The 13924-nt window shown below is 37.1% G+C and overlaps 2 protein-coding genes across 6 annotated transcripts in view; one reads left to right on the plus strand and one right to left on the minus strand.

The window, feature by feature from the left end:
* The window catches only part of IFT80 (intraflagellar transport 80), a 156148-nt gene that overhangs the window by 13724 nt on the left and 128500 nt on the right, over positions 1-13924 (plus strand). The window lies entirely within an intron of this gene.
* Positions 1-13924, minus strand: part of SMC4 (structural maintenance of chromosomes 4) — a 63476-nt gene that overhangs the window by 3362 nt on the left and 46190 nt on the right. For all 5 annotated transcript variants that reach the window (XM_044434428.1, XM_044434425.1, XM_044434426.1 and 2 more), the window contains 7 exons: positions 10040-10192; positions 7375-7501; positions 6055-6244; positions 4733-4877; positions 2837-3010; positions 2121-2303; positions 968-1200 (listed from right to left, as the gene is read on the minus strand). In XM_044434428.1, the coding sequence (XP_044290363.1) occupies positions 968-1200; positions 2121-2303; positions 2837-3010; positions 4733-4877; positions 6055-6244; positions 7375-7501; positions 10040-10192 (1205 nt within the window). The remainder of the gene's footprint in view (positions 1-967; positions 1201-2120; positions 2304-2836; positions 3011-4732; positions 4878-6054; positions 6245-7374; positions 7502-10039; positions 10193-13924) is intronic.

Below are 13924 nucleotides of genomic sequence, written 5' to 3' on the forward strand. Positions count from 1 at the left end.
AAGGCTGTGCAACCAGGAACCTTCTTCTGTGTCAGGTACAACCACCCAAATCCAGTGAACTCCCACCCCCACATGGATTTATCATAATTCCCTAGCTTAGACATCTGAAGGTGCCTTATACTAGACCAATGCTCCAGTTATTCTTGTCTGTTCTGACGGACAGCCTCTTTTTATAAGGCAGAGGACTTTTTCATTCAAGGATCAGAATTCCTTTTTACTGGAATTTTATGTATTTATATTTTTCCTGCAAGGAAACCAAGGTAACTTGCATACTAACTCTCCCCCTGTCTATTTTATCTTTGGACAGGTTAGGTAGAGTAAATGACTGGCCAAAGTCACCCATTCAGCTGAATGAAGACTAGAACCTTTGGGTTATAGGGCAGCATAGAAGTGGAAACAAACAAACAAACTTTTGAGTCCTAAACCAACACTCCCGCCATTATACCATACTGTTTGATTTGATCAAACCTCTTTGATTTTCTGCCACTTATAGCAAAATTCAGTGGCTGTTTTTAGTTGAAAAAATAAATCATATTTTTGTATTACAGAAATAATCTTGGCCTTGCCCTGGCCATATAAGCTTGCAAATTTCCTCGGATTAGTCTTAACTATGCTTACTCAAAACAAGACAATTTAATAAACTGTGAATTTGTCGTGTTTCTATTAAACAAAATTAAGATGCTTATTATTTAATGCACATTTATGCCATTCTTCAGGTGATAACAAAAACAGAAATTTATGAATTCCTTCCTTGGGAAGGTTGTGGTTGGAGACAAAGTGAGTGTATAGGAAGGCTAGTCTCTTTTTGTAATGCTTGGCTATTGGCCTAATGTTATGTCTCAAATACATATTTAATAAACATAATGTATACCATTCTATACACTTTGTAACACTACTGTAGTTTGTAAAAGGAGAATCTTGCTTTCCAAATGCTTTCCTTTAACTTAAAGTTACAGATAATACCAACCTGAATATGATTCCTTCAGAGAAAGGATCCAGACTATCTACAAGCTCTAGTTCTGCATCTCCTCCCAATGTAAGCATTTGATAATTTTCCTTTAGCTTGTTGGTTATTACATTAAATCCTGCCATAAATTCATTAAGCCTGTTTTTTCTAAGATCTTCATAAGCTTCTCTAAACTTGTCCCTCTCACTGGTAATTTCATCCAACTCTGCCACACGTTTTAGGTACAATTCTTCCTAGAATTTAACAAGAAAATGTCAGCCATGTAAAGTTAAGCTCCATACTTAAACTGTTTAATTTCATTATCAACTATTGCTTTAAGCCCACGTATTTTCCCATTGGCAAATAGCTGTATGCTTATATAATTCAGCAATCTAAACATGGTACGCAATTAACCACAGCAAAGTATGTTCAGATCCTTAAGAAAAAGCAAGTGAAACAATATTTTCCTCAAAACAATGCAGATGCAAATTTGCAGCTTCTATGTAAGTCCTAAATGTTCAAAAGCAAGTAAGAATGAAACATGAAAATCAGAAATGATTCCTACTTACAACCACAGCTCAATATTCAAACTGAGTATATTAAAAAGACAGGATATTGTATATGCATTTCCCCAGACAAACACATATACAAGAATAGTCTCTCACCCAATTTCTTACCTCAGGCATCTCAGTCCAATGCAGTCTTTTATGCCAAAGGTACTAATGTTCCAATTTCATGAATTAAAAGTAAACAGATTTTCATGGGAATCTATGTTTTAATGAAGGGCTATGTATTCCAATTGCACCTGCACCCAATGATAAATGTTTGAGTCCTTTGGTAATAATTTGAGGTGGGCAGGCTAAGCTAGTGCAATGGATCCTTTAGTTCTGATTTTAAAAAATCATGGCAGGATGAGTTCAAACACCAAGGCTCTCCCATATGAGAGGAAACACACTCTGTGGGGTAACAAACCAATTGTATATAACTATGTGGCTTGGTGTGCAGATGCTTCATCTAAGTCATTCTTAGTAACATTATGCTTTCCAGATGGACCAGTTTCACACAGCTCCATCTAAAGAACTTAACTAATTGCAAACAGAAATTTCAGGTATTATAATCTCATTCCATGCAGCTATATTTGGTTGTAAAAAATTTGGAAAAAGCTAATACTTACCTTTTTATTATATTCCTCAATGGCTCCCAAGTTTGGTTTCATTTCATGACACTGGGCTTCTAAAAGAGCTATCTGATTGGTTATAATATTTGTATCTTTAATAGCCTCAAGTTCTTCTTGACTAAAAATGGGAAGCTCTTCAACTTGTTTATCTTTCACAGAATGTAGTGATATTTTTGATTTCTGAAATATATTTTAAGCAGTTAAAGAGTAAGTCAAATTCATATGTGTACAGCTGTAAATGTGGTGAGGGCATTGTAATTTAAGTTTGTTTTCTAGCGTGCAATTCTTGGATGCCTACTGCTACTGAGAGTATACATATATTAAATGTTTATATTTTCTTTTGGACATGAGAACTAGCATCTAGCTCTCATTATGTAATATATGGAACTTTTACCCAAGAAACAATAATTCTATGCAGCAAGATCATTCAAAAAGGTGCACTGAGTTCAATTGAAGGATACATTGGATTATGCAGTATTTTGGAGGAGAGATAGGGAGCAAGAGAGAATTTACATATTTTCCTTCTGATAGCTGACATGTGCAGATCAATATGTCCACCCCCTCCTCCTGTGGTTATTAGGAGGATTAATCCCCAATCTCAGCTCTAATTGCTCCCTAGCCTACAACTGTTTACATCTGAACATACATCAAATTAGTTTTCAAGAGTCTAAATTAAGAGTCCAAGTCTCAGTAATATATAAAGTGTTTATTACCTCCTTTTGCCAATGCTTAATCTTTGACTGATGTTCTGCAATGTGACTGTCCAGCTGTTCAATTTTAAGCCGAATATTAAGTGCCGCTTCTTGGAGCAAATGTTCTTCTTCTTGGATAGCTTTAATCTCTTGAAGCACAGAGCGATGCTTCTCTTGAATCTCTGGTAAGGATTCCTAAAGAAAGATCAGGATGAAGTTAAATCTTTAGTATTAGGTGATCAAAAGGAATTTTCTTTTTTAGTGCTCTATTTCTACATAATATATGCTAACAATTAAAAAGTTTTTATTTTCAATTAAAATAAACATTGAAAAAGAATCAGCATTAATGAATAATATATCATGAAAAAGTACAAAGTTGCTGGCAACTGATGTGTTGGTGGTACAGCGGTGTGTATTGTTTGTGACAGTGAGACCAGAGGAAACAGACCTACTAGAGGCAAAGAAACCTCCACCTTGGTGAATGTAAACACCAATCCAGGAAATGAATCTTGGATAATGAGAAGGATTGTTATCTAGTGGCTAGAATGTTGAACTGGAACTTCAATCCAGCTTGTCCCAATAGTTTTGTGGAAGTAGCAGTGTCTCAGCTCAAACTGTACCAATCCAAATGTGATGAGGACCTGTAGATCCTCTCTGCTAGGGTGACTGTTGACCATGGTGGTATGGAGATTGGCCAGTGATCAATTGTCCTTTAAGACTGTGTTGATACTGGCAATACCTTTCTAAGCTTGCCTTCTAAATATATGTGATTGATACAGAATCCTGTTTCCAAACAGAATCCTGGACAGAGTCATTCTCTATAGCTGGTTTCAGAAGTTAGGTTTGAAGTGGTATCAGGAAATCAATCATGAGTGGAGAGGGCAGTTGTGATGACATTACCATAGTAAACCAGACTGCTTCCTTCTTTCAGCCGTAAAGAAGACTGTTGCACTCTGAATTTTTTCTACAGATTCTTTGCTTTGGTAGGCTTCAACAACTGCCGTGATGTGAATGGGTTGGTACATCCTGAATTCTTAGTTTGAGCTACAAAATTTCTGAAGACTTAAATAAAGTAGGAAAGGGTCTTTAATGTCTCAAGAGGGAGGTCCTCTGCACTTGAACCATAATGAGCTTGTCTGTCAAAGCCCCAGTGCTTCAAGGGCTTTCTTCCACAAAATAGTTCATAGCATATCACAGCTATCACACCTCACCCATTTTGTAAAGACCTGACACTGCACACAGGCCTCAAATTTGTGCCCTTTCTCCAGGTAGAAAATACACAAGGAATGTCTGTTAGAGGGAATTTGCTGCCACAACAGACTCATTTGCAAAAAGAGGTATGCCGTCTTTCTACTGCCTTGTGTTGATCAGCACTTAGTCAAGAGCATGTGTGACTCCAGATTCTCTTTCCTCCTAGCTGCAAAGGACGGGCAGTCCAGTGAAGCCAAAGAAATGGCTCTAAGAAGTTAGTATTTTTCCTACAGTGCTTCTGTCTGCTATACAGTGCTGAAACATGTGCAGAATTCTATCCCAGGAAATTGTATGCGCTTAAGTTAGCCCTCTTAAATGTACTCAGAAGCAACTGTTACCAACTCGTAGCAATCAGGCAGGTCATAAACCTAGGACACCGGAAAACAGGATTAACTGTTCTAGTGAGTTTCCTTCGTTATTCCACACTATGATAGAATGACTATGAATTTAGAACAGAAAGAATGCTTATCTTCAATATGCTTTCAAGTACAAAATAGTAAAGGCCCCAGATGAGCATCATTTCATACAGTGGAAGTACAGCCTTAGTAAGACTTAAATGGTGTTACCTGCACCTGATACCCTTCTGTTAACTAGAATGTTAGGTAGCATTGAAGACTTAAGCACTTTTAGCATTTTATATACTTTTCTGATCTGAAGAATACATACTTCAGCTTTTTTGCTGTCAGTCATAACTTCAGCAGCTCTTTCATCTAGTGCACTTAGCTGTTCAGTTAAGTCTTGTATGGTCTTTTTATTCTCTTCAATTTCCTTCTCAGTATGAAGAACAGCATCCTCTGCTTTTTTCAGGTTTCTACCCAGAATGCACAGAATAATAAAAGTAGATATGAAGCCCTTTTTCTAGGTAAATTATGAATCTGAGTATAATTCAAATTATATGTAATAATGACTGAAGATATATGCTAAGAACTTCCATGCTGTCTCTTAGGTCATATTCTGGTTATATTATTCTGTGGTTGACATCTTTACAAGTTGCCACCCCCTAAATCCATCTGCAGCTCCATCTCTGGCTTTCCTCTAGTGGTTGTCCATAGAAACACAGCAAATTAGCAGGGGTCTTCTAGGCCATCTAGTCTGTCCCCCAGCTCCAGCTGGCTCTGCTCATGTAACATGTGGTATTATCCATAGTGGACAGAGCCTGTAGTATAATGCCAATTGAAAAAGACCAGAAGAATATGTCTCTAAGTTATTGAAGCATCATACTGTTATAACAAATATAATGATTTATAAGACGGTATCTGATGAAAAAAGATATAACATAGAAAATATGTGAATATGTGTCTGTTTATTATTAATTGGATTCCTGAAACAGATCTAAATAACCTGCACTTTCATTTTGAAAACAAACGCCCTAGTTTTAGAGAAACTAAACACTGGCCATATGTTCACTTCCAGAAAAGACTTGACTACATTATCTAAGGCCTCAGTCAGACTTAATATATGGTTTGTTAGGTCTATGTGGGTGCAAGTGAGCATGTTGTGTCCTGGTTACTCCAGCTTTGTCTCTGTATTACAAACCTGAGATATATGAACCTGGAATTCTGAGTTCTTGAGGGAAGAACATCCTAGAGTATTAACCCATGGTTTGCTATAGGGTTTAAACAACCCAATGGTTAGTCATTCAGTATAAACGGAGTTTGTATTTTTCACACATTTAACCTTATTTCATAATATTCTCTATTGAGTGTTTTTTCTTCTTTACTCCCTATCCTCTGCTTCATCATCCAGGTTTCTCTCTGTAGATTTCCTGCCACCTTATTTTCATTGCTGAGTATATGACAATATACCAGACAAGCATACAATCCCTTATACACAAATTTCAGTATTATGAGAACAGAGAGCTTCACTAAAAGTTTTCTTTGAAGCATTACTTTGCAGTTTTCATAATTGTCTTGTTTAAATGTTATAACAAAATGAAGTACAATGTTGGTATTTCTATGATAAAGGTACATAAAAATATAAAACTATACCTATCTGCTGTCTTGATTGCAACCTGAGCTTTAGTAATAGCAGAAGCACACTGATCTGCTTCTTTGTTTAACTTATCAAGATTGTCTTGGTGGGCTTTAAGTTTACTGTTATTGATTTCAATTATGAGATTATGTAGTCTCTTAACTTCTGCTTCCACTTTCCCAGCTTTCGCAGCAACCCTGTCATATTCTGTCAAGGAAATATTTAAAAAATCATGAATATTTTGCTTATTACAAATATTTTAACATAGGTAAGTTGTTCACATTATGTCAAAAACTTATGTTTAAGAACGTAACACTGTGAAAAAATATATATTAGCATTCATAATACACTGTTCATGCTAATTCAGCTACTTAATGAATTAAATAATTCTCCTAAAAAGAAAACTACAGTGGTACATTAGCTCACAACTAAATCGGGTTGCTAACAGAAATTTAGGAAAAAATTTTCCTCAGGTCGCAAACTCCGCACTGGGTGATGATTGCAGGGGCGCTCAGGGGGCAGGGGGGGATGGCCGCAATCACGCCCATGCCCCTGAGCGCATCTGCAATCGTGCCCGTCCCACGCGTACCCACGATCGCGCCCGTCTCCCCCCCCGACCACGCCCGCGATCGTGCCCATCTTCCCTGTGATTAAAAAAAAATATTTACAGAATGGATTAACCTTATTTACATTGAACCTTATGGGGAAATTTGACTTGGCTCACAACCAATCTGGGTCACGACCAGAGTTCTGGAACAGATTAAGTTCGTGAGCCAAGGTACCACTGTAAATCTAAGTATTTCAAAGCTTAAGCTGTGTTTAAACTGAAATGTATAGCGTATTGACAGATAGTAAACATGAAAAACAATTTATCTATGATTGTACATATTCAAGAGATCATCTATGCATTGATACATGGATCATGTGACTATGCAGGACACCATTTGGAAATTCTACAGCTGAATAACTTAAAGACAGAAAGTCCTATCCGGGCTAGGGTGTAGTTACTGCTTTCATGCTCATCTCTGAATACCAAGACAATGAGCTAGAAACCATATCCACTCAGGAATGGAAGACAGGTTGCACAAATACACAGATGGCTACTTGAAAAACCATAAACTTTCCACATCACAAATATGGGTGAATTGCAAGCTCACTTATCAGTACTGGCCAGCTGTTACTGAAGAACCAAGGACAGGACTGTAAAGCCAAAGTCCTCTTTGAAGTAAATTAGGAAGGCAGCTACCTGGAGAAGGGCCTTTTTGGCAGTGGCACCTGACTTATGCACTTTAATGAATTAATTCCCAACATACATAATTCTCTGTAAAGTTACCTACCTGCTTTTAAAGTATTACATTTTCTCTCCATTTCCTTTTGCTTTACTTTGTCTGGAGCGGAAGCAATCACGTTTGCTTCAAGTTCTTTAACCTGGACTTTTAAGTGAGCTTCTTGTTCCGATAAACTCTAAAAAAAAAAAATACAAACAGTCTTGCTGATTGTCTATGAAAAAAACAGACTTGTTTAACCCAACTATCATCCTAAGGAATGAAGCCTCAACAAGAAATAAGCACCATGATCAATGTGAAACTTGTTTGAGTTTCCTTTTAGTAGCAGACCTCTTAAAAGCTCACTGTCCTACTAAGCAACATTCCATGATGTGCAAGCTGCTGTTAGCAGAAGAAATATCATCCATATATAGCCAGGAGTATTTTTCCCTTGCTCACAGGTTAATGTGTTGATTCCAGTTATCATTCTTAAAGCGTATTTCTAAATGTTAGTTTTATTGATCTCTATGTACACAGACACAGGAATTTTAAAAATGTTTTGCAATTTTGCTATAACTATAACCAAAGAAACAAAAAGTTCAAAAACATCTCCCACATTCATTGCTCACTCTGAGGTTAACCTTTCCAAGTAAGTACAGGAAAAGACAGGTAGGAGAGGAGCTGGTTGAGTTCCAAAGCCTGAAGGTGCCTCAAGTGGTTTCAAGAAGCAACATGCAACACACAACTTGCTGAGAGAAGGGGGGAAGAGAGCATAGCTGATTGGGTGCCACTACTAGATAGTGTCCCAAGAGTGTGAAGTTATTTGTTTATAACTTTTATATGTCTTCCCTAAGATGTTAATCTTAGGACAGCTTACAATCATTAAAATCAAAATACAATAAAACAATATATTAAATATGTAACAAATAAAAATAAAGAAAAAGCAACTGTTAAGCATTAAAATACTAATTTTTAAAATAACAAAAAGAGTATATGCTCTATATATAAGTTAGTACTGTCAAGCCCCCTTTGCCCTCTTTCCAACTTTGGAGCTTTTGAAAAACTTGTGAGATTGCATTTTTTAAATGCTCCCCAAGGCTAAAACCACACTTTTAAAAAGACATTTACTCAAATTTTTAACAATTCAGGAAGTCTCAAATAACATGACAGCAACTTCAGCTTTTTTCAGTTTGGGTGGAAAAAGCTTTTAAACAGTTCACATCCTTTGAACAAGTAAAAAAAATACTTGGAAGTTCAGCAAGAGAGATTTGAATCACGATCAAATGTTTACCATCACATTTAAGAGATATTATCCATGGTAGGTATATGGTATTTCCAAAACTAAAATTAACTACAACCCTATACAACTCTACTTAGAAGCAAGTCCAATTAATTTCAAGTAGTGCTTAATCCCAGGACATAGGTAAAGAATTGCAGCCTGAGATAGCTTCAGGCCTTCTATAAAATAAGCTGTATTTTGCAATTCAATAAGCAATGAGCAGAGTACACCTGTTCAGGATTTCACTCAGCCATTCTTTCACCCTCAACACTTAATGGCTACTAAGTGTGCCCAGTCCACTTTCCAGTGCTTCCTTAAGGCTTTTAAAAATACTTCTGTAGAACTTATGATTGCCCAAAGCTTACTGATATTGCCAGGATGGATTTAATATAAAACAAATCAGTTTAAATCACTAGTCAGTAAGAGTAGATTTAAATTATGGTTATCAAGATACTTTTGCATGTTTGCCTGCCTTACCCGTAGGTAGCGGAACTTCATTATAATATTCCCAAACTGGGTCTCTTTTATGCCCTGCTGCCACTATAGGTTTTCTCCTCCAAGGGAAGAATAACACGATATACCTCAGGCTATGCACATACATTCAAAGACTTGTGGAGTATTCTGGTCAAAAGGTTTCCCTTTCATTTTTACTGTTTGCCCCTCCCTCTTCACACTTGCTTTCCTGTGCACAGTTATTCCACTCCCAACAATGTTCTTCGCTGAATTTTTTTGAAACTTGGCACTTAAGAGGTAAGGGGTTGATTCTGTGTACATAAATTTGCAAAGGAACAATGGGATTAAGGTCTTGTTCGCAACCCTGTATGTTTATAACATTTTTGCTGTGAAGAAGAGGCATGTGATCTCTGCAGACACAAATTCAAAGTTCTGAGAAATATAAATCTAAACATCTGAAATATCTTCTAGATGGAAAAAAAATGCTCAATCATCTTACAGAAACCCCTAGAAGAGCATAACATTGTGAATGGATTAATGGAATTCATTTACCAAAAACTTTAAGTATTACATGAAAACACAGCCTCATTCTACCTAATTAAAAACTAATCTTTATTTCATGATGAATAACCTTTGGACTATAATGCATCTTAAATGGAAAAGCTATCTTAGGTATTTTTCTCAAAGTATTTTATTTAAAAATCCAATTTAAATTATAACAATACAATTTAAATTTTAAAAATCAGATTTTAAAAAACTCCACCCTGAATATCACCCCCTCTGGATGGTGACATTTTGGATACACAAGAATTTAGATCAGTATTCGTATATCTAAGTAGGAAGTGCAACACAATACACTGAGGGTTCCTGTTCAGAATTACAAACACTTTGACATCAAGTCAGTCCCTATGTTTGCTGATGTCTCCTTTTTGTGCATGGGTGCTGAGATTTGGTCAACATTAACTGTGAGACACACAATTCATCTCAATTGAAGATGCTGATTACCTGGATACTTGCACTGTATTTTTCTAGTGTGTTCCTCATTTCCCTGACAGTCTGTCGCAATTTTACTATCATTTCTTCAAGTTGCACTTTCTCTTCCTGATATCGCATTGCTTTTTGTGAACTTTTTTGCAGTTGAGTTTCCATTTCATTTACCTGTAAAAATAAAATTATGTTAAAATATTGATGCCATATTTATAACATGCTTATCAAGAAACTAGTACAGTTCAATTCTCTAGTGTTTATTTCCTAAAAACTGCTTAGTAAAAGAGAGATGAAAGACAAACCTCCCTGAAAAAGTCAGAGCAAGCATAAGGTTAGAAACATAAGAAAATGTGTTTTCAGAGAGATAAGGAGAAGCAAAGAAAGAACAGGAACAAATAAAACTAGAAAAGAATAGGAAATAAAGAGTATAGTAATTTAAGTATAAAGTATGCCAATATACGGTGTTTTTTAAATAAATGTGACATCCTTACAGAATACAAAGTATCAAGAGGAGCAGAAGAAAAAAAAATCCAATTTGTGACTGTGCCCTAGACTAAAATTTAGTCATGGAACCAACCAGAGGGGAGGCAATCCTAGATTTAGTCCTAGGTGGGGTTTACCAGGATATAGTACAGGATGTAAAGGCTGTCAATACATTAGATAATAGTGACTACATTGGTATCAGATTTAATATGCAGTTAGGTGGAAGACTGTCAAAGACATCAAATATAGTTGTGTTTGACTTCAAGAGGAAACTTCTCAAAAATGAGGAAACTGGTAAAGCAGCTGAAGAGAATCAATAAGTTTAAATTGCTTCAAAGTACTTGGAGATTATTCAAAAACGTTATAAAAAGCAGGGGACTTGCATCTCCCCTTTCTGTGAGGTCCTCCAACCTGCTTATTTACTGCTATCACCCTCAAGGCATTTTCTCTCAGACCTACAAAGTCCTTCCTACCTCAAATGGCAAAAATCGTGTGCCTTTCTTACAAAAAAAACAACAACCCAATAGCAACATTGTTTCTTCTGGTCTCCATGGTTCCTTCTGTCAGCCCCCTCTTGGTCTTATTCTCCATACTAGCATTTTGGCCATTCATGGTGCTTGCTAGCCAACATAGCTCAAGTATCCATACAACTCAGCCTTTTTACCCCCCTCTCCATGCATTACCATGCTGAAGACTATACAGTAGTCCACCGAAATTCGTGGAGGTTGCATTCCTAGAGCACCCGCAAATTGTGAAATACAAATTTGGTGCCGGTGATGGGCGCAGGCCGCCTATGCGGTGCAGGTGGGGTGCACGGGCCAGGGGTGCATGCATGGCGAGGCAGGGGTGGGAGCGCGCAGAGTTAGTTTTCTCCAAGCAAGACTGCTTGCAAGATCAGTTTGGACTCGCTCGGATAAAATTATCTCCTTGTAAGCAAGCTGCCGCACTGAAAATTCCATGAAAGACTGAGGCCGCGAACGCTGAACTGCAACTTCAGGGGAGTATACTATATATATGTCTAAGGAAGATAAAGCAGCTGTGTGGATAGGTACAGGAGATGCCTGAAGTGCTTTTGCAGAAATGCAGGAAAAGAAGAGTAAAAGGCTTGGTATTTTTGTAAAAAGGAGACAAGTGTTTTGCATACTGAACATTTCTACAGGCGCCATCCATCGAAGCTTTTCCAAGTAGCTTCCAAGGTTACCGGTGAGGTTGAGGCAAAAGCATTCTTCCTTCCTCAACAAGAGCTGGTTGCTGACTTTTTGCCTTGTTTGCTTTTGCCTCTCCTCCCCCATGCACTTCAGCTAGGAGTCTTCTCATGCATCTGTGATTGCAGGAGCCAGTGAATGGCCCCTTGGGTGGAGAGGGAAAGAGGACCCTCAGCCTTTGCTGGTTTCAAACATTCTTCCGCAGCTTCTGCAGGCTGATTTACCAACTACATTCCCATCTGGTCATGTGGAGCTTGGTGTGGGGTGGTATCTGGTAATCTCTCTTCTGAATTACTATATTGCATTCTATGTAGGGCTGCCTTTGAAAATAATCTGGAAGCATCATTTGATTCAGAACAGGATGGTACAGCTGTTAACAAGGTCTGGCCTACAAAACCATATTATGCCAGTCCTTGTTCTGCTGCACTGGCTGCCAGTTGAAGTCTGGGCCCAATTCAAAGTGTCGATATCAACACACTTGCCCCAAAACGGCTTGGGGACAGGTTATCTAAAGCATGGGTCCTTAAACTACAGCCCGCAGGCCGTATCTGGCCCGCCATGCTGATTTATCTGGCCTGCCTCAGAGCTTTTGGAGACACTCGGAGAAAATGATCTCTGAGCGAGTCCAAAAGCTGTGAGCTGGCACAGGCGTACTCAGTGGGGAGATGGCCGCGGTCACGCTCGTGCAGGGAAGACAGGTGCTACCACAGTCGTGCTTGGGAGGGAGATGGCCAAGTTTGAGAGGTCCTTCTCCAGGAGCCACCCCTAAAAGAATTGTGGGGGGGGGGGTGTTGGAGAAGTGTTTTCTCAGTGGTTGCATCCCATCTCTGGAACATGCTTCTCAAGGAGGAAGTGTGCTTTGCATAACCCCTATTTGCCTTTAGGAACTAGGTGAAAAACATTTTGTTTTTCAGACTTTCTTAAATAAGATCTGATTTTAAAACTACTTTATGCTGTTATTCCATGTATACACTGTATTAATATTATCAATTTTATTAACCTTACAATAGCTGTGAGCTGCCATGTTTGTTTTTGCTTGAATTTATGTTATTGTTTTTATCTTACTGTTTTATCTTGTGCCACATTTTAACTGTACACTGCTCAGAGAGCCATTTGGGCTATAGGACAGTATAGAAATTAAATAAATAAATTAAGTAAATACATGCAGAAGTATGCTGGCTATCCCAAGGAAAAATTCTGAGAAGGCTTCATGAGCTGAAAGAAGTTTTAAGAACTCAACTGAAACATGATTATTACTCAAAATTCAGATTACGGATTCAGATAATGGGTGTACCTTGCAGACATATTTTCAATTTTAAATGAAATTAATATATGCCTCCAAACTCTAATTAAAGTTAATGATAAAATAAGTCCCTTAACAGAATTATTTATTTTATAATTCAAGTGACTTCTAGATACAAAATTATTTGAATCTTCATAAAATTGTTCAAGAGTACATAATAGAGATTTATTGAACCTACAAAACACAATTAGAGAATATTTTCTAGTACAAACAGAATCATATGACTGGATCAAAAGTTTATTTAATCAATGTCAAAGTGAAAATTTATCAATGAAAGACGGAACAATTAATTGATTTATCTACACATTTGACCTTAAACATTAAGTACCAACAGGAAGGGCTTCTTTACAAATTTACAGTGAGTATTCTGACATGTCTGATCATGCAATTGATTCCTATACCTTTTCCCACAGCTTGTTTATGCAAAAAGACTTTTTCTATGTACATCACAAGGAAACCAAAATTCAGGAATAAAATGCAGAATCAGAAATGTGCTAATAACTGCCCATCAATAGCACCAAATTTTGTGACAAAAACAAGCACATCTAAATCACTAAAATGAAGTATATTTTTTCATTTTATTCAGTAGTGATGATATAATACTGTATAGTCAGTAGCAATGATTTTTTCATTTTATTCAGTAGTGATAAGGTATTAATTCAGTAAATTTATTGTTACTATGTAATAAATGGAGTTCATTAATGCATTAATAATTTCTGTTCACATGGCATGAAATGTATTATTGCAACATTAATTGTAACATTTTGTCTAAATAAAATGTATTACATGAAATGTACTTATTAATGGGTTCTGCACTGATTTTTCACATTGAATATCTCAGATTTGAAGACCACTGCCCTACAACTTTGGCAGGCACTGCCATCTGGTGGTCAGATGTGGTAATATACTGAA

This window comes from Varanus komodoensis, unplaced genomic scaffold (genome assembly GCF_004798865.1).
Source record: "Varanus komodoensis strain SLA01 unplaced genomic scaffold, ASM479886v1 scaffold28, whole genome shotgun sequence".
NCBI lineage: Eukaryota > Metazoa > Chordata > Lepidosauria > Squamata > Varanidae > Varanus > Varanus komodoensis.